The 18,858-nt window shown below is 46.4% G+C and overlaps 1 protein-coding gene across 1 annotated transcript in view; it reads right to left on the reverse strand.

Annotated features, from left to right (window-relative positions):
• The window catches only part of LOC116950203 (somatomedin-B and thrombospondin type-1 domain-containing protein-like), a 40,284-nt gene extending 26,437 nt beyond the window's left edge, over positions 1 to 13,847 (reverse strand). Inside the window, exon 1 of the mRNA XM_032967806.2 lies at positions 12,991 to 13,847. Coding sequence (XP_032823697.2) covers positions 12,991 to 13,339 — 349 coding nt within the window. The 5' untranslated portion in view covers positions 13,340 to 13,847. The remainder of the gene's footprint in view (positions 1 to 12,990) is intronic.
• Positions 13,848 to 18,858: the final 5,011 nt, after the last annotated feature.

The raw sequence follows: 18,858 nt of genomic DNA on the forward strand, positions 1-18,858 counted from the left end.
ATTAGAACACAAATTTACCATTGTTAAATTACGGGCATTATACCAACAACATCACAAGCTAAAGCACTGCTGAATAAAGGCTGGGGTCGGTCATACTACCGGAGTAAAAACCTATTGTTATTTTTCGCCATTTGTTTTTCTTATACCTCCAAAAAAAAAGGTCCCATAGACATACTCTTCGCCGTGCTGGTCAGTACGGAGGGTTCGAATGTCACTCGCCGCTGACGTTAGCCATGGCCAAACAACCGCCCTTGGGTCTCCGCGTTCACTGGCCACGTGGCTGACAGCCTTCGGATAATCTTGATTTTTGAAGCCTTCGTGACTGCAGGAATCCACGCCTCACCTGAAGACCGACGCTTGTTGTTGCTATCGAAACGTCGTGATCTATTATTATTTTTTTCTACCCACGTGACATTAACCGAAAGAACCAAAGGAGTACGTCTTCGGATATACACCGCACCAAAAGGAGTACGTCTTCGGATATACACCGCACTGGCAATGGAGCGGTGAGGGCACAGCGGTTAGTGCGTTGCACTGCCATCGTCACAACGACCCGAGTTGACATGCCCACCAACCCACACTGACCAACGTGGCTGAGTATGGTCTAGCAATTCTCATAATCGCCACGGTGTCGAGGAGGCATTGATCCAGCAGTGGGATTGGAGAAAGAAAAAAAAGGGGCTGTCAAAAAACTTATATTACCTTCAATTAAATTGTGAAAGAGCATCTACTGGTTGCATCGGCTACTGCATGCTACGATCGTGCCCCACCTCTCAACCAATTAACATTTTTATGATGATGGCAACATCACACCTCGTGATGTATTAAAATAAACTCCTTAAAAAAATTTAAACAACGGTTTTATTTTAAAGTGCACTAAAAAGTCAAGAAGTCGATTGGACAACTGGAAGTGGACATCTTCATTACAAGATTTGACCACGGGGCCGTCCATAAATGACGTCACGCACCTGGGGGGGGGGGGGGTCAGACATTTGTGACGCTGTGTGACGAGGGGGGGGCGGGGTTTGAGAAGTGTGACGTCACATCAAAATGCGCAACTTTAAATAAATATAAACAACACGTTCTACTTAATTAAATATACTTTTAATAAATGTTTTCTCCTACAACATCAGAGTGCAGCACCACATTAAATACGCACTACAATGACAATAGTTTAAAGCGATGTGAAGCATGATTTATTTATTTGGGGGGGGGGCAGAGCTTTGTGACGTCATATTTGAGGGGGGGGGGATCTGACTTGTGACGTCGTGTGACGAAGAAGGGTGGGGGGCAAAAATCGTCCAAAATCGCGTGACGTCATTTATGGACGGCCCCATACAGCGACGTTGATGTGAACGTCGAGTCCTCGCGCAGATTAAAAAAAAAAGTCTCCGGCTCAGCAAGTTTTGACAAGGCGAGCCATCCCAGGTGCTAATCGACTGATTAGGTTGTTGTTGTTGTTGGTTTTTTTCCCCCCCATACCATTCACAGCGGACGCATTAAACGCGCGACGCGTTCAAGACTTTCGTGGTGAAAATATGGGCCTGCCCCACGTTCTCTAGTAACATCTCTAACACGTACACACGTACGTACGTACGTGTATATATATACACGTACGTACGTACGTCCATCTGTCGATCCACTGCTGGATGAGGGCTGGGGTGAAATCACTGGTTATTGCATTGTTCTATGAAATGGGCGGGGGGGGGGGGATTTAAGGCTTTTGACCAACTGTTTCAACCGCCGCACCCGGTGTTGGAGTCTAACTCACAACCTCTGCATTGCAAGGCCGTCGTGCGAATCCCATTGCCACCGCGCTCAGCGTTACCGACAAATCGCCTTCGCCCATCGTCGATGCACAGCTGCACGGAGAGGAGCGGGGATGTCCTCAAGCCGTGCCAGTCACGGAGGGCTTCTTTGACCATACTTAACGGTGCCCGTCAATGGCGGGTTGGTAGGAGAAGACCAAATACAGGGACTCCTCTACTTACGCACATTCGACTTACGAACTTTCAGAGACACGAACAAACCTGTCCGTATGTCCAGTTGCCTGTTGGGACTGAGAGTCGTGAGTTCAACCGCCGAGCAATAGCTGGCGGTGGTGGCATCTACATCTTCAGAACGTGAAGAACCAGTAGCATCTACATCTTCAGAACGTGAAGAACCAGTAGCATCTACATCTGCAGAACATGAAGAACCAGTGGCATCTACATCTGTAGAACGTGAAGAACCAGTGGCATCTACATCTACAGAACGTGAATAACCAGTGGCATCTACATCTGCAGAACGTGAAGAACCAGTGGCATCTACATCTGCAGAACGTGAAGAACCAGTGGCATCTACATGTGCAGAACGTGAATAACCAGTGGCATCTACATCTACAGAACGTGAATAACCAGTGGCATCTACATCTACAGAACGTGAAGAACCAGTGGCATCTACATCTACAGGATATAATACAATGTTTAAAGCTATTCCTCGTGGTTAGTGTACATGCCGTACAACATGTTTGGAATCGACAGTAGTAAAGTTGAACGTACGAGCAAGTCTACTTATGAACAGATCTCTGGAACTTAACTCGTTCGTAAGTAGAGGGTTCCCTGTATCCCCCCGCCTCCCTCCGCACATGCAAAGAAACTTTTTTTAAATTCAAAACCGTTCGTTTTTTTACATCTGCTTTTTTTTACAGCACCACGATGTACAACTTTCAACCACTCTATACAGTTCCTCAGGCCATGGGCCCCAAACATGGGCCGATTAAATAGCAGTGCTGCTGTTGTTGTAAGTCAGTGTTAACAACGGTGTAATGAGTTGTTCAATTGTGCTTGAACGGGACTGGGCAAACATAGCTTCACCGGTTTGTCTTGGCAAGTTTTCAGCTTGCAACTTATTAAAACAAAACAAACTAAAGGAGGGAAAAAAATCCCCCCCCCCACTCCTGTCCAAACATATTTACAAAGCCACTCCCCTCTTAATGGTGAACCGTAAATATTTGTTACGCGAGTTTACAGCGATTCCTTTGCAGCCCAAGTCTCCCATGAATCTGAGAGGGGGACCATCCATCGCCAAGTGTCCAGGGATTAGGAGAGGAGCACTTAAGGCTATAAAAATGACTGCGTTTGGTCAAATAGTTTTTTTCTTTTTTTTGTTTAGCAAAGCAAACGGCATTTTTTTCATTCTCCGATTGTTACTTGATGAGCCTCCGATATAAGGAAGCCACCGAGTCAAGAGCCGCGTGGCTCACAGGGTTACACCTAATAAATTAAACTGACATAATCTAGACCAGTGGTTCTTAACCTGGGGGTGCGAGATGCCCTTTCGGGCACGAGAGTACAACTACTTTGATTAATCAAACCTATGTATTTAATTAACATTATTTTAAAAAAAACATTACGATTGAAGAACAAAAGGAGTGTAAGTCTGCAGTAAAGGTTAAGAACCACCGATGCGGATTGAAAACTCTTTTTTCCTGAGAGCGCCTTTCTTGTTTTTGAGTTTGCCGTCCTTTGCCCCACAATCAGAGCTGTTGGCTACATACGGTACGAAAGAAGATCTACATGCATACAAAGAATACAGACTCCAGGCACGTGCACATTTAGTGGCACTCTGTGCAAGCAAAGCAGGCGAAGCCACAGGCCCGCACGAAGCTCGCTCAAAACGACCCCTGGACTTGTGACAAACAAACATAGAATCGGGGAAACCAAACATCAGCTCAAAATTCAAATACTCAAAACACTCGCGAGCCAATTAATGTCACGTAAAAACAAACAAAGGGCAATCATGTCACTACCGCTCTATTGTCCGTGTCTCTGGTGTCACTAAATCTATTGTCCGTGTCTCTCGTGTCACTACATCTCTATTGTCTGTGTCTCTCACGTCACTACATCTCTATCGTCCGTGTCTCTGGTGTCACTAAATCTCTATTGTCTGTGTCTCTCACGTCACTACATCTCTATTGTCCGTGTCTCTGGTGTCACTAAATCTCTATTGTCTGTGTCTCTCACGTCACTACATCTCTATTGTCCATGTCTCTGGTGTCACTAAATCTCTATTGTCCGTGTCTCTCACGTCACTACAGCTCTATTGTCCGTGTCTCTCACGTCACTACATCTCTATTGTCTATGTCTCTCACGTCACTACATCTCTATTGTCCGTGTCTCTGGTGTCACTAAATCTCTATTGTCTGTGTCTCTCACGTCACTACATCTCTTTTGTCTGTGTCTCTCACGTCACTACATCTCTATTGTCTGTGTCTCTCACGTCACTACATCTCTATTGTCTATGTCTCTCACGTCACTACATCTCTATTGTCCATGTCTCTGGTGTCACTAAATCTCTATTGTCCGTGTCTCTCACGTCACTACAGCTCTATTGTCCGTGTCTCTCACGTCACTACATCTCTATTGTCTATGTCTCTCACGTCACTGCATCTCTATTGTCCGTGTCTCTGGTGTCACTAAATCTCTATTGTCTGTGTCGCTCACGTCACTACAGCTCTATTGTCTGTGTCTCTCACGTCACTACATCTCTATTGTCTGTGTCTCTCACGTCACTACATCTCTATTGTCCGTGTCTCTTACGTCACTACAGCGCTATTGTCTGTGTCTCTCACGTCACTACAGCGCTATTGTCCGTGTCTCTCGCGTCACTACAGCTCTATTGTCCGTGTCTCTCGTGTCACTACATCTCTATTGTCTGTGTCTCTCACGTCACTACAGCGCTATTGTCTGTGTCTCTCACGTCACTACAGCGCTATTGTCCGTGTCTCTCACGTCACTACAGCTCTATTGTCCGTGTCTCTCGTGTCACTACATCTCTATTGTCTGTGTCTCTCACGTCACTACATCTCTATTGTCCGTGTCTCTCACGTCACTACATTTCTATTGTCCGTGTCTCTCACGTCACTACAGCGCTATTGTCTGTGTCTCTCACGTCACTACAGCGCTATTGTCCGTGTCTCTCACGTCACTACATTTCTATTCTCTGTGTCTCTCACGTCACTACATCTCTATTGTCCGTGTCTCTCACGTCACTACATCTCTATTGTCTATGTCTCTCGTGTCACTACATCTCTATTGTCTGTGTCTCTCACGTCACTACATCTCTATTGTCTGTGTCTCTCACGTCACTACATCTCTATTGTCCGTGTCTCTCACGTCACTACATCTCTATTGTCCGTGTCTCTCACGTCACTACATTTCTATTCTCTGTGTCTCTCACGTCACTACATCTCTATTGTCTTGGTCTCTCACGTCACTACATCTCTATTGTCTGTGTCTCTCACGTCACTACATCTCTATTGTCTGTGTCTCTCACGTCACTACATCTCTATTGTCCGTGTCTCTCACGTCACTACATCTCTATTGTCCGTGTCTCTCACGTCACTACATCTCTATTGTCCGTGTCTCTCACGTCACTACATCTCTATTGTCTGTGTCTCTCACGTCACTACATCTCTATTGTCTGTGTCTCTCACGTCACTACATCTCTATTGTCTGTGTCTCTCACGTCACTACATCTCTATTGTCTGTGTCTCTCACGTCACTACATCTCTATTGTCTGTGTCTCTCACGTCACTACATCTCTATTGTCTGTCTCTCACGTCACTACATCTCTATTGTCCGTGTCTCTCACGTCACTACATCTCTATTGTCTGTGTCTCTCATGTCACTACATATCTATTGTCTGTGTCTCTCACGTCACTACAGCTCTATTGTCCGTGTCTCTCGTGTCACTACATCTCTATTGTCTGTGTCTCTCACGTCACTACATCTCTATTGTCTGTGTCTCTCACGTCACTACATCTCCATTGTCCGTGTCTCTCACGTCACTACATCTCTATTGTCTTTGTCTCTCACGTCACTACATCTCTATTGTCTGTGTCTCTCACGTCACTACATCTCTATTGTCCGTGTCTCTCGTGTCACTACATCTCTATTATCTGTGTCTCTCACGTCACTACATCTCTACTGTCCGTGTCTCTCACGTCACTACATCTCTATTGTCTGTGTCTCTCACGTCACTACATCTCTATTGTCTGTCTCTCACGTCACTACATCTCTATTGTCTGTGTCTCTCACGTCACTACATCTCTATTGTCCCTGTCTCTCACGTCACTACATCTCTATTGTCCTTGTCTCTCACGTCACTACATCTCTATTGTCTGTGTCTCTCACGTCACTACATCTCTATTGTCCCTGTCTCTCACGTCACTACATCTCTATTGTCCTTGTCTCTCACGTCACTACATCTCTATTGTCTGTGTCTCTCACGTCACTACATCTCTATTGTCTGTGTCTCTCACGTCACTACATCTCTATTGTCTGTGTCTCTCACGTCACTACATCTCTATTATCTGTGTCTCTCACGTCACTACATCTCTATTGTCCATGTCTCTGGTGTCACTAAATCTCTATTGTCCGTGTCTCTCACGTCACTACATTTCTATTCTCTGTGTCTCTCACGTCACTACATCTCTATTGTCTTGGTCTCTCACGTCACTACATCTCTATTGTCTGTGTCTCTCACGTCACTACATCTCTATTGTCTGTGTCTCTCACGTCACTACATCTCTATTGTCCGTGTCTCTCACGTCACTACATCTCTATTGTCCGTGTCTCTCACGTCACTACATCTCTATTGTCCATGTCTCTCACGTCACTACATCTCTATTGTCTGTGTCTCTCACGTCACTACATCTCTATTGTCTGTGTCTCTCACGTCACTACATCTCTATTGTCTGTGTCTCTCACGTCACTACATCTCTATTGTCCTAGTCTCTCACGTCACTCCATCTCTATTGTCTGTGTCTCTCACGTCACTACATCTCTATTGTCTGTCTCTCACGTCACTACATCTCTATTGTCCGTGTCTCTCACGTCACTACATCTCTATTGTCTGTGTCTCTCATGTCACTACATATCTATTGTCTGTGTCTCTCACGTCACTACAGCTCTATTGTCCGTGTCTCTCGTGTCACTACATCTCTATTGTCTGTGTCTCTCACGTCACTACATCTCTATTGTCTGTGTCTCTCACGTCACTACATCTCTATTGTCCGTGTCTCTCACGTCACTACATCTCTATTGTCTTTGTCTCTCACGTCACTACATCTCTATTGTCTGTCTCTCACGTCACTACATCTCTATTGTCCGTGTCTCTCGTGTCACTACATCTCTATTATCTGTGTCTCTCACGTCACTACATCTCTACTGTCCGTGTCTCTCACGTCACTACATCTCTATTGTCTGTGTCTCTCACGTCACTACATCTCTATTGTCTGTCTCTCACGTCACTACATCTCTATTGTCTGTGTCTCTCACGTCACTACATCTCTATTGTCCCTGTCTCTCACGTCACTACATCTCTATTGTCCTTGTCTCTCACGTCACTACATCTCTATTGTCTGTGTCTCTCACGTCACTACATCTCTATTGTCTGTGTCTCTCACGTCACTACATCTCTATTGTCTGTGTCTCTCACGTCACTACATCTCTATTATCTGTGTCTCTCACGTCACTACATCTCTATTGTCCGTGTCTCTCACGTCACTACATCTCTATTGTCTTTGTCTCTCACGTCACTACATCTCTATTGTCTGTGTCTCTCACGTCACTACATCTCTATTGTCCGTGTCTCTCGTGTCACTACATCTCTATTATCTGTGTCTCTCACGTCACTACATCTCTACTGTCTGTGTCTCTCACGTCACTACATCTCTATTGTCCGTGTCTCTCACGTCACTACATCTCTATTGTCTGTGTCTCTCACGTCACTACATCTCTATTGTCTGTGTCTCTCACATCACTACATCTCTATTGTCTGTGTCTCTCACGTCACTACATCTCTATTGTCCCTGTCTCTCACGTCACTACATCTCTATTGTCTGTGTCTCTCACGTCACTACATCTCTATTGTCTGTCTCTCACGTCACTACATCTCTATTGTCCGTGTCTCTCACGTCACTACAGCTCTATTGTCTATGTCTCTCACGTCACTACAGCTCTATTGTCCGTGTCTCTCAGGTCACTACATCTCTATTGTCTGTGTCTCTCACGTCACTACATCTCTATTGTCTATGTCTCTCACGTCACTACATCTCTATTGTCCATGTCTCTCACGTCACTACATGTCTATTGTCCGTGTCTCTCACATCACTACATCTCTATTGTCTGTGTCTCTCACGTCACTACATCTCTATTGTCCCTGTCTCTCACGTCACTACATCTCTATTGTCCTAGTCTCTCACGTCACTACATCTCTATTGTCTGTGTCTCTCACGTCACTACATCTCTATTGTCCGTGTCTCTCACGTCACTACAGCTCTATTGTCTATGTCTCTCACGTCACTACAGCTCTATTGTCCGTGTCTCTCAAGTCACTACATCTCTATTGTCTGTGTCTCTCACGTCACTACAGCTCTATTGTCCGTGTCTCTCGTGTCACTACATCTCTATTGTCTGTGTCTCTCACGTCACTACATCTCTATTGTCCGTGTCTCTCACGTCACTACATCTCTATTGTCCGTGTCTCTCACGTCACTACATCTCTATTGTCTTGGTCTCTCACGTCACTACATCTCTATTGTCCGTGTCTCTCATGTCACTACATCTCTATTGTCTATGTCTCTCACGTCACTACATTTCTATTCTCCGTGTTTCTCACGTCACTACATCTCTATTGTCCGTGTCTCTCACGTGTCACTACATCTCTATTGTCCGTGTCTCTCACGTCACTACATCTCTATTGTCTTGGTCTCTCACGTCACTACATCTCTATTGTCCGTGTCTCTCACGTCACTACATCTCTATTGTCTATGTATCTCACGTCACTACATCTCTATTCTCCGTGTTTCTCACGTCACTACATCTCTATTGTCTTGGTCTCTCACGTCACTACATCTCTATTGTCCGTGTCTCTCACGTCACTACATCTCTATTGTCTATGTCTCTCACGTCACTACATCTCTATTCTCCGTGTTTCTCACGTCACTATATCTCTATTGTCCGTGTCTCTAGATCTCATTTCTCTCCTTCTTGCTGCCACTGTTCTCACGTTGCTCTGGGGTCGGGGGCCCAGGTCTCCCTTCTCCACTTCCGTCTGTGAATGGTCTCCCCAGACCCCCCCCCCAATCCCAGCCACTTTCATGTCCCTGTTCATGTTATCCTTCCCATTAATCTTCGCTCTTCCTCTCCTCCCCCTAATCTGTGTTTGTAAAAAAAAACTCTCCATCTGTATCTCTTGTCTACATCTCTTTTGTCATCCTACTGGGAGTTTATGAATCAAGAGGGGCTGTGGGGAGGGGGCTCAAACATAACTTTTGCTTTGGGCCCCAATGGGCCAGCTCCTCCACAAAAATGCACCGCCATCATCATCGTCCTGAGAAATGCCAAAACGCATAAAAAATACTCTCCACTGTGAGACTCCGCCCCCGATCCGTTTTGATGTGAAGGTCGCGTTGGTGGCAGATCGTATTATCCGCAATAGTAACTCCCGTTTGCTATGGAAGGTCACGGATGATAGGACGATTTCCAGGTGACTCGTCCATTCCCTCCTTGACTGCTACTCTGTCGTTCGTCCGGGACAACGGCCGTTACAGAGTTAGTGGGGAGGACGCTGAAGGCAGTGTGACGACATATCTCCAAAAAAAGAGCTTAACAGCTCATCGGATTTCTCCAGGATAAAGAACGATTCTGAAAAAAACCTAATCATGAGGACTTTTCATTTTCCCCGATCCTTGCTCGTTAAACTACTGCCGATGTCATATCCGCCCTCAAGGCCAAGATGTTTTTCTTGTTCGTGTTTTTTTGTTTGTTGTGGTTGCACCCGATTCAAGAGCCGAATGGCTCCCAGGGCTATACCAAATAAATAAATAAATAAATTTGGAGCTCGACAGGTCACGAGCAAGGATCTCAAGCGTCATCTCTCAGATATCGCTTGCCTGGGTTATTCTCTAGCACAACGCATGCAGTTTAAAACGCGTAGGCTTTCGCGACCGATATTATTCACAATTAAGGTGTTTGTTGGGTTTCGCCGGATGTAATCACTAGCGAAACGTCGTACTCTAAACTGTAAATGTTGTGGATTTACTCTCCAACACACCGGTAGACTGAAGTTGTAACCAACTGGCGCGTTGTTTACATGACAAACCTTGCTGGCTGTGTCGGGTGGTAAAGGGTTAAGACATTTATTCTTATGTGATCTAACCCAAAAACCTTCATCACAATGCGTGCACACTGCGTCGCAAGATTTCCGAACGGACATGATGTCCATAGCGCCATCGGGATACCATTTGCGCGTGGCGGTGACAAGATACCCATTTGGATGGCGATGTTGGGAGTTTCTTTTCAAGGACTCTAAGGTCACGGGAGGAGTGGATGTTGGGGGGTCAGAGTGTGTACCGTCAACCCCCCTCCCCACATTCATTGCTTCCACCACCCTGGCACTCGGGAGAGCACTCGAGAGAGCCAGGGTGTGGCCTGGGTGATAGCCCATTGAACCGCAATGGGACACGGCAAATCCCTCCCTCCCTCCTCCTCCTACTACTCCACAGCCTTGCGAGAGGGGCCAGCTGCCCCGCTCATTAAAAGCTTACACGCCTTCATTACAGCTGGGGGAGGCGGGGGGTCACTACTTTTAAGCCCGAACATGTGAGTCGAATGAAGATAAATGGGCACAAAACCACAAAATTTCACGTTACCAGCGTCGTGACCAGATTTTGAAGAAAAGGCGTCAAGGATGTACAGTTGTGTCCTGGGGATATATTCCGACTGCCTGTCCCAAGCATTTTTTTTGTTTCTCAAGGAAAAATAAATAACACATGCTGTATCATTTCATTGTGCAGTTCATACGCGGCAGGTGCCTGGTGGATTAGTACATCGCAGTATTGTGACATGTGGCAGAGGCTTGGGGGAGGCCTTCATCCAGCAGTGGATCGACCGTGGATGATGATGGCATTGTACAGCTTGATCCATGTATAGATGCCCCACGAATTACTTATCAAAAAAGGTGCTTTGCTATGATGAAAGAGATGGCCCGAAACCTTTAGAGTGATGAGTGATTTTACACGTGTGTTGGCTTCAAATAAAATGTTGATTTCTCTCCTCATTGTTTTTTTATTGTGGGGTGTCTGTAAATGGATCGCCCAATCTCGTTACATATTTATTGAGGGGGACACTGGGGGGGGGGGGGCAGTTTGCCATCTGGCCAACGAACATGAAACAGAAAAATCAATTTTATTGCCAACAAAAATAAATCTTGGATTTTCATTTCTATTTTGTCCAAGGGGAAAGAGGAAGACAAAAGTTCAAACAAAAATAAATCAACTAAACAAGTACGTCCTCGGTGCAAGGGGTTAATGAAGAGTCACTTAAACTGCGGTTTGTGATTGTTGTGGAAATGACAGTTTATTGACAGGTCCATTATTCGAGTCCCCAGAGTGGGCTTATCCTGCTGATCGTTGGAAAGGGGTCCCATTGGGGGCCCAGTTCAACTCCGTGAACATCTGCGCCCCCACCCAATAAAATCCGCTAGGTGGATGGATGGGGGGGGGGTCCTGTTGGGGGGGAGGGGGGGTCCTCACACTCAGCAGCGCGGTTGGTGTAACAAGTTAGAAACCCAGCGCAACTGCCTGAAATAATACAAATTATTATGATTGACTGGTCACTGACAAAACCCACTTGTGTGAGAGCGCATTGCGATATGGGGCATGCCCTCCTCCATCGTGCGAGCTTGCGAGTCACCCAGCCTTCATCATCAGCCATGGCCCCATCGTCACCGAGAGCTTGCTCGCTCGGCCTCCCCTCCTCCCCCTTACCCCCCATCAGTCTTGTCGTTCTCAACCTCTGTGGCGTGTCATAATTATCCACCCAGCACCAACTGCGCACGAGCAAATGTAGATCGCTCCATCTCCTCGGTGGGCAGGTTCCATTCATTGGCTGCCACTCCCGTCAGCTTTAGCTGCACTTTAATCACCTGCACTTTTGTTCCCGTAAAGAACAGGTCGCCCCGTGGCCAGCAGCATTATCTCCGCTTGATACCACATGCACCTCCGTCTAAAATGGACAAACTGAGCAGCTGCACTTGACTCGCCAAGTCACGACTCCCCACCCCCACCCCCCGTGGCTAACCCCACCTTGGACCTTTATGCTCATGGCCAGGCTTATCTGCACTTGGTACACGCAGGGCCATCCATAGGCGGGAAAATCCCACTCCGTGGGGCCCCAAACGCCTTCAAAATTAAACCGAAAATATTAACATCCGATACCGTGACGTCGAAGCGCGCCCCCCCCCCCCCAAAAGCGCGGGGCCCGGGTCGGTCGCCCCAATTCGCAATACCCTAGGGACGGCTCCGGGTACACAAACACATATTATTATTGCTGAGGTGTATACGGTATGCGACCGTGTGGTTGTCTGGCAAAAAACTTTTGAAAGTCTTATGCAACTCTCGGTACGGATGTTTCCAAACCTTGCTCTAAACACCATGCCTAGGACCTGCCCTTGAGTCAGCTTCACTCAAGAAACCTTACATTTTCACTTGTCGCTATCACCATAATATTAACCCATAGCTCCACACCCTACGCCTGCCAGATTCACCTGGCGCCCCCTTGCCCAGGTTACCACGTGGGCACGCGGTCACTGTGTGACGGCGTGCCCACGTCCGTGTTGTGTCCGTGCGTTTTGTCGCCGTAACGTGGCGCCGACGTTGCCCGGCTAGAAAAAAATTCAAAATTTCTCCTGCACCGTATCCATGCCGCAGCCGTGATGTAGGCGCGCGACGTAAACCCATGACTGACAGACCCCACACTGCTCCCCCCCCCCCTCCCCATACACTAACCACGCTCACCTGCCCTCTGCACACCTGTACACAACATTCTTACCCACCCCCATGGCTAAGAGAGAGAGAGAGAGAGCCTCGACAAAGGCGGACGGATGGACAGACGAGCAGAGAGACACTGCCTGCTGTTTGATCCACGTGCGCATTCGACCTACCTGCGATGTTGCACACGCGACGATAGTCCTCGCAGCAGTCCCCAGTGGCTGCGCACGCCGCGTCGCAGTAGCAGCGACCCCCGCGTTTCCCGTAGCCAAAGCAGTCGGGGTCCCGATCGGGGCAACAGCGCGGGACCCAGCGCCCGGCACAACCGGAGGCTGATGACGAGGAGGATGATGAGGATGATGATGAAGGCAGCCTCGCCTGCACCACGACACGACCACGACCACCACCGGCGCCGCCAACACCTCCTACACGCGACCAGGAGCGAGCTGCTTCGCTCGGAGATGGCACCAGCGGAACCATCATCATCATCAGCCGCAGCAGCATCATCATCATCAGCTGCATCGTCAGAGGATGGATCTCTTGAGCCTCCTCTTCTTCTCTGCGCGGCTGCGCTCGGAGTTGAAAGCAATTAAGGTGAGGGGAGGGAGGCTGCCGATTGCAAATGCTCAACTGGATAAGTCTCGTACTGTACCCTCGTTCAAATAAATGTATTTAAAAAAGATTGACTGTTACAGTGTTCACCTGTGTCATTAACGGAATAGGCTGTCCTGTAGGTTAGCTGACGTGGGAATGGAGGCAACACGTGGGATGCGTGTTCGCCTTTCCCTTGATAACGATGGTGTTGCTGATGGCGTTGTTGTTGATGATAGTGCTGTTGATGATGATGATGATTCAATGACTGAGCGAGGGTCGGCCCAGGTCCTATCGTCGTCACCCACGGTGATGGTCTTGTGTATTGGTTTGAACCAAATCAGTCCCTTTAAAGCGGTGGGGAGGGGCTGCGTGGGTGGAGTATGCTAATCCGCTATATAATCATATATATGGTTCTCGATGGGCCACTGGTCCACATTGCCTCTACGGGAGAGAATGAGCAGTGCACGGAGTGGCTTGGGTTTGGATAAAGTTCGTGGATGGGCGGACGGAGGATGCGAATATACGCAACAGTATACATGTTGATTTGAAGCTTTCGTGACTGCAGAAATCCATACTCTTTGGTTCTTTCGGTAAAGTCACTTAGGTAGAAAAATAATAGATCAAGACGTTTCGATCGCAACACAAGAAAACACAACTTCGGCAGTTTTTTTAATTGCTGTGGTTGTTCCACCTGATGACCATCGCTTGTGCTGCGATCTATTCTTTTTCTACCAACGTGACTTTACCGAAAGAACCAAAGAGTATGGTATACATGTTCCAGCAGAGCAACTGACCGCATTGGGTACGAGGAGAGAGGGCAGTGCGGTGGGTGGGTGGCTGAGTGGACGAGTGAGCAAAGGTGGCTCGCGAGGTGGGAGGTCAAGCCGTGTACATAATTACCGCACACGCGCTTGCGTGCGCGCGTGTGCGGTAAGGCAGATGGGCTCACCCCACCGTGGAATTAAACAAAGGCATCGGAAACCACGCCCTGGGAAGTGTGGGGTGTGGGGGGGTGCTTACCCTGGGGGGTTGGGATAAGGGGGCAGGGGGCTTTTCTTGGGGGTAGGAGTGGGGGGGGGGGGGCTTGCCCTGGAGGACGGGGATAGGGGGGGGGCATGTCCTGTGGGGTGGGGATGGGGGGGGGCTTGCCCTGGGGGGGAGGGGGCAATGCAACAATCACGTTCTCGGGTTCCCAATAAAAGGGAGACGACTCAATCGAATCAATTTGCCCTGTTACTCAAGTAAATTGAGTGACTCGTCATCGTTAGTCTCCAAGACACGAGTTTGTTGTTAATTCACAGCCGCTATTGGCGTCGCGTGCTTGCGAATCAATGGATTTCCCATTAAGGTTATTAACTCGGCAAATTGTTCGAATCAAAATTGCCCGGTTAACCAGATCACGTTAATAACCTTCCGTTGTGCGAAGGAACGGAATTGCGTCTCTGTCGCCGTTTTCTCCGCGGGTTTCCACGATGTTCTTCCGTTCGACCAGTGGGGCTCTTCACTTGGGGTGCACGCCTATCCCCTGGGGGATGCGAGATGCCCTCTTTCTGGGCGGTGCGAGACACGGGCAGATACATTCTTTTTTTTAGAAGGCAAATCGTCGAAAATACAAATTGAGCAGGGGCACGTAAGGACACGGCTACTTCGTTTCATCAAAGCTATGTCTGAATTAACGTGATGAATGGGGTTTTTTTTTTACGATTGAGAACCAAAGGGGTGGAGGCTGCGGTATAGGTGAAGAGATCCTGTATTTGAGTGCCTTGATAATAATTAATCAAATATAATAATAAGGTTTTCCCCTTTTTTCTGGCGACAAGACTGAAATCTTTTGCAAGGATGTCGCCATAAAAAAGGGAAAAACCTATTTATTATATTTTGGTACTGGCAGTCACGAACGCGCGAAATCAAGTTTGGGAAAAACCCCATTATTATATTTTGGTACTGGCAAAGGAGGCCTCATGAAATAATTACTCACTTTGATTGGGTGAAATCTGTCACGCGCGCAACTTATTTTGACGAAATAAAAACAAACTTTCAATCCGTTTACTTAACACAACGTAACGGACGTGTGAATCTGTTGGGATGGTGGCGAGGGGGCTCTGGTTAGTGACAGGGTGGTTGGTTAGTGCGGTTAGGGGTACGTGCTCGGTTGGCTAGTTGGTTACTATTGGGGGAAAGGATAGTAGCCAATTGACTCGTTCGGTTAAGGGCTAGTACTCGTGGTCGGTTGGATAACCGGTTGGGGTTTGGGCTAGTATGTGTGCATGTTGAACTTAATTTCGCACCGTACGTAGTCCACCGCGTGAATCGGGAGGCGCGAGGATAAAAACGACGAACTAAACACAAACATCGGTTCTACAGAAATTAGTTTTTCATCTAGATTTAAAAGTGCCTTCCTAATATCGGAAGAACATTCCACACGGCCGCGAACGCGTGCGATGTGGTGATCATCTTTATCCGATGGCGAGCCAAAAACACAAACAGGCAGTTCTAGTGGTCAGTGGGTTCCCCACCCCTATTTGGTTATGGTTAGGGATCGTAATCATGGCTACTTGATTCGTTGTTTGGGCTTTTACGAGCGGCTGGTTTGTTGGTTGGGCGTAGTGCTTGATTGGTCCCCCCCCCCCCACTCGATTTTCTATTGTGGCGTTTACAGAGCCGCGACCTGCGCGTGTCCAATTCCTCTCCCCCCCCCCATCCTCCTCCTCCACGTATTCTCCATCCATTAAATCCCGTCTCGTGTCCCAAATTGCCTGCGGTGAGTGCAAAAGGGGGATTACAAAATACGCAGGTGCCTCCAATTTATTTACAAGTTACGCGTCGTCTTTTTTTTCCTCCAGTCGAATAAAGTATTTGTGTAGCTCTGTCGTTGTCGGGGCTTCCCATCGCACAAAAAAAGAAATCCGAACCCCTTCGGTGGAGCCAAGCGTAAGGGACCCATGCTGTGATTTGAATTAAATGATATCATGATAGTAGAAAAATCCCTTGAGGGCTACGGGACCCGACTAAATGGGGTCTATCAACAATGCCCACAGCATGCTTCAACAGAGGACGAAGCTGTTAATGACATTTCATGCCTTGCAATAAGCAACACGTGGCTTTTTGTATAGCCTACTACGGAGTACACGTGTAAAATATGAATTGGCCTCGTGAAGGTGAATTAAAATATATTCCTTAAAAATACACAACAGACATAAATGTGCCCACTTTTCATTTCTTTTTTTTTAAATCTGCACCCGATGTTATCCCAATTGTTCTAACGACACATCATGGCATAAATTATACATACATGAGATGAAGTATCCATCTCTCGGAGGCCAATGAAACCCTTCGTAGGAATAGGTTTTACCCTTTTAACTGGCACAAAAACTGACACCTTTATTCAAGGCATCATGTTTGCAATGACCACAACACAAGCAGTCAAAATGCAAACAAAAAAGACAACTCTGATAATAATATGCACTGTCCTTCGTGTTAGAGAATGGCGCACGTCAGCTGATCACGCAGAGCTACTGCCTCAGATTCGTTCAAGGAGAGAGCAGAGCGTTGCTTGAGACCATCAACTCGCGACATTGAAGAACCACATTTGATGAAAGGTAAGTGCCCGATTTCGAACCCAAAATCTCAGTGATGGCAGCTCAACGCTCTGACCTCTGAACCACCCGGCCAGCTAGATGTTTAATTTCCACTCTGAGACCCATCTAAGCCTTCGCTCGTTAACGCCATTCATCCCAGGAACTGATATCGCACCCTTACCAATATTCACTTGTATGCATCCAGCAGAGGTGTTAATTTAAACCCAATTTTAGCAAGTCACCACATTTATACAGACCTCATCTGGAGCTACATGGATGGTGAAAAAAAAAATTGAAATTGATGCATTGAAATTATATGCACCAACATGTATTACTCAACATATATTTCTTCTGCAGTATTTACGGTCTAAGATGTATGCATAACGATAGGATTCAAATAAAATTACTATGAGGTTTTCTTCTGTTGTTGACCACTGATAAGATCATTTAGAGATTTTTAAAAAAGAAATTTGCATGTATTTTGTCAGCACCGATGAGTACCTGGGTTCAGATCCAGGGTTTAGCCACCCATTATTTAAAATGCATTCTCTATTTGTTTAAACAATGAAGCTCGGTCACCAATGCGTGCATAAAACACCCATCATATTAGCATGGTTAACTATGTGCGGTGCCAAAGAAATTCAACGTACAAATTCGATTTCAATATATTTTGACTAAGGTACAAATATGAAAATTGAATATATCAGCACTGCGATGGTTTTATTTCAATGACGTATTTCGCTATTATAACCATACTTATCCGCGTGGTGAAGTATGCTCAAACAAACCACCCACAGTCAACACGGCGCTGGAAAGCCTTGATCCAGAACTGGATTGACACAGCGCTGTGATTTTGTTGTATTATAATTCCCATTAAGTGTCGTACTGAATTGATTGCCTCAGCCCAGGCACCAATGATTGCAAGAAAACCCCGCAATATTAAATCGGATTTTCGACATAATTTGGCTAAAGTCCAATTCTGAGAATTAAAATAAAAATGTTTTGTTTTATTCAATGTATAAGTTTTACTATCATGCAGCAACCAATGGTGAAGGGCCCCCCCTCGCGTGTAGAATAAGAAGAGCACTTGAAGGGATCTCAAGTTCTGTGAACATTTTCTTCATGCGGTCTTACGATAACAAGCGCCGTCGCCCTTCTCTTTGAGAGTTGCGAATGGATTATTTGTCTTGACAACACGAGACCAAAGTGGACAGTTTGTAATGAAACTGGTAAAAAGGCATTCGTCCCACATACATTTACAGCCTCTATTCACATGTAACTATTCTAATGTAGCGCATATACTGTATGATATTGCGTTTGCATTGCACGGGGGTCCAATGTTTTATAAGGAGTACTCTTGCCAATCACATCTTACAATTAATCAGCATTTGAGTGGCAAAGTTGACTGTTGATGAGACCCAGGGGTTCGAAACCAGACAAGCCTTTTGCTTGCTTTGGTTAATGTTGCGAGATATTGGACTGGAAAGCCACTAGGATGGACTAAATCATGTGGAAATACAAAATAGTTTATATTTGCCTTTACCCATAATGCATATAGAGCAACCCGCAAGCCAATGCAATGCGCATGACTTTCAGACCACAGCTTCTACCATAATTATTAAAGATATTTGCATTTACATGTTACCAAGCATAATTTTGTACATTTTATAACTCTAGGGATCCAGTTTTTAGGTCGGTAAACATTTAAAGTGAAACAATGGTTAGATGCCAAATGTATGTATGTACATCTGCCAATATAGACATATGAGAGCGAGAGAGAAAACCATCTCAACCAAAGCAGAGAGTAGTAAGCGCTAATTGTTTTTTGATCCAGGGTGTGATATGAAGAACTAAATATAAGATGCAACA

Source organism: Petromyzon marinus, chromosome 38 (genome assembly GCF_048934315.1).
Source record: "Petromyzon marinus isolate PM22_M1 ecotype Great Lakes invasive population chromosome 38, UKy_Petmar_22M1.pri1.0, whole genome shotgun sequence".
NCBI classification, from domain to species: Eukaryota; Metazoa; Chordata; class Hyperoartia; order Petromyzontiformes; family Petromyzontidae; genus Petromyzon; species Petromyzon marinus.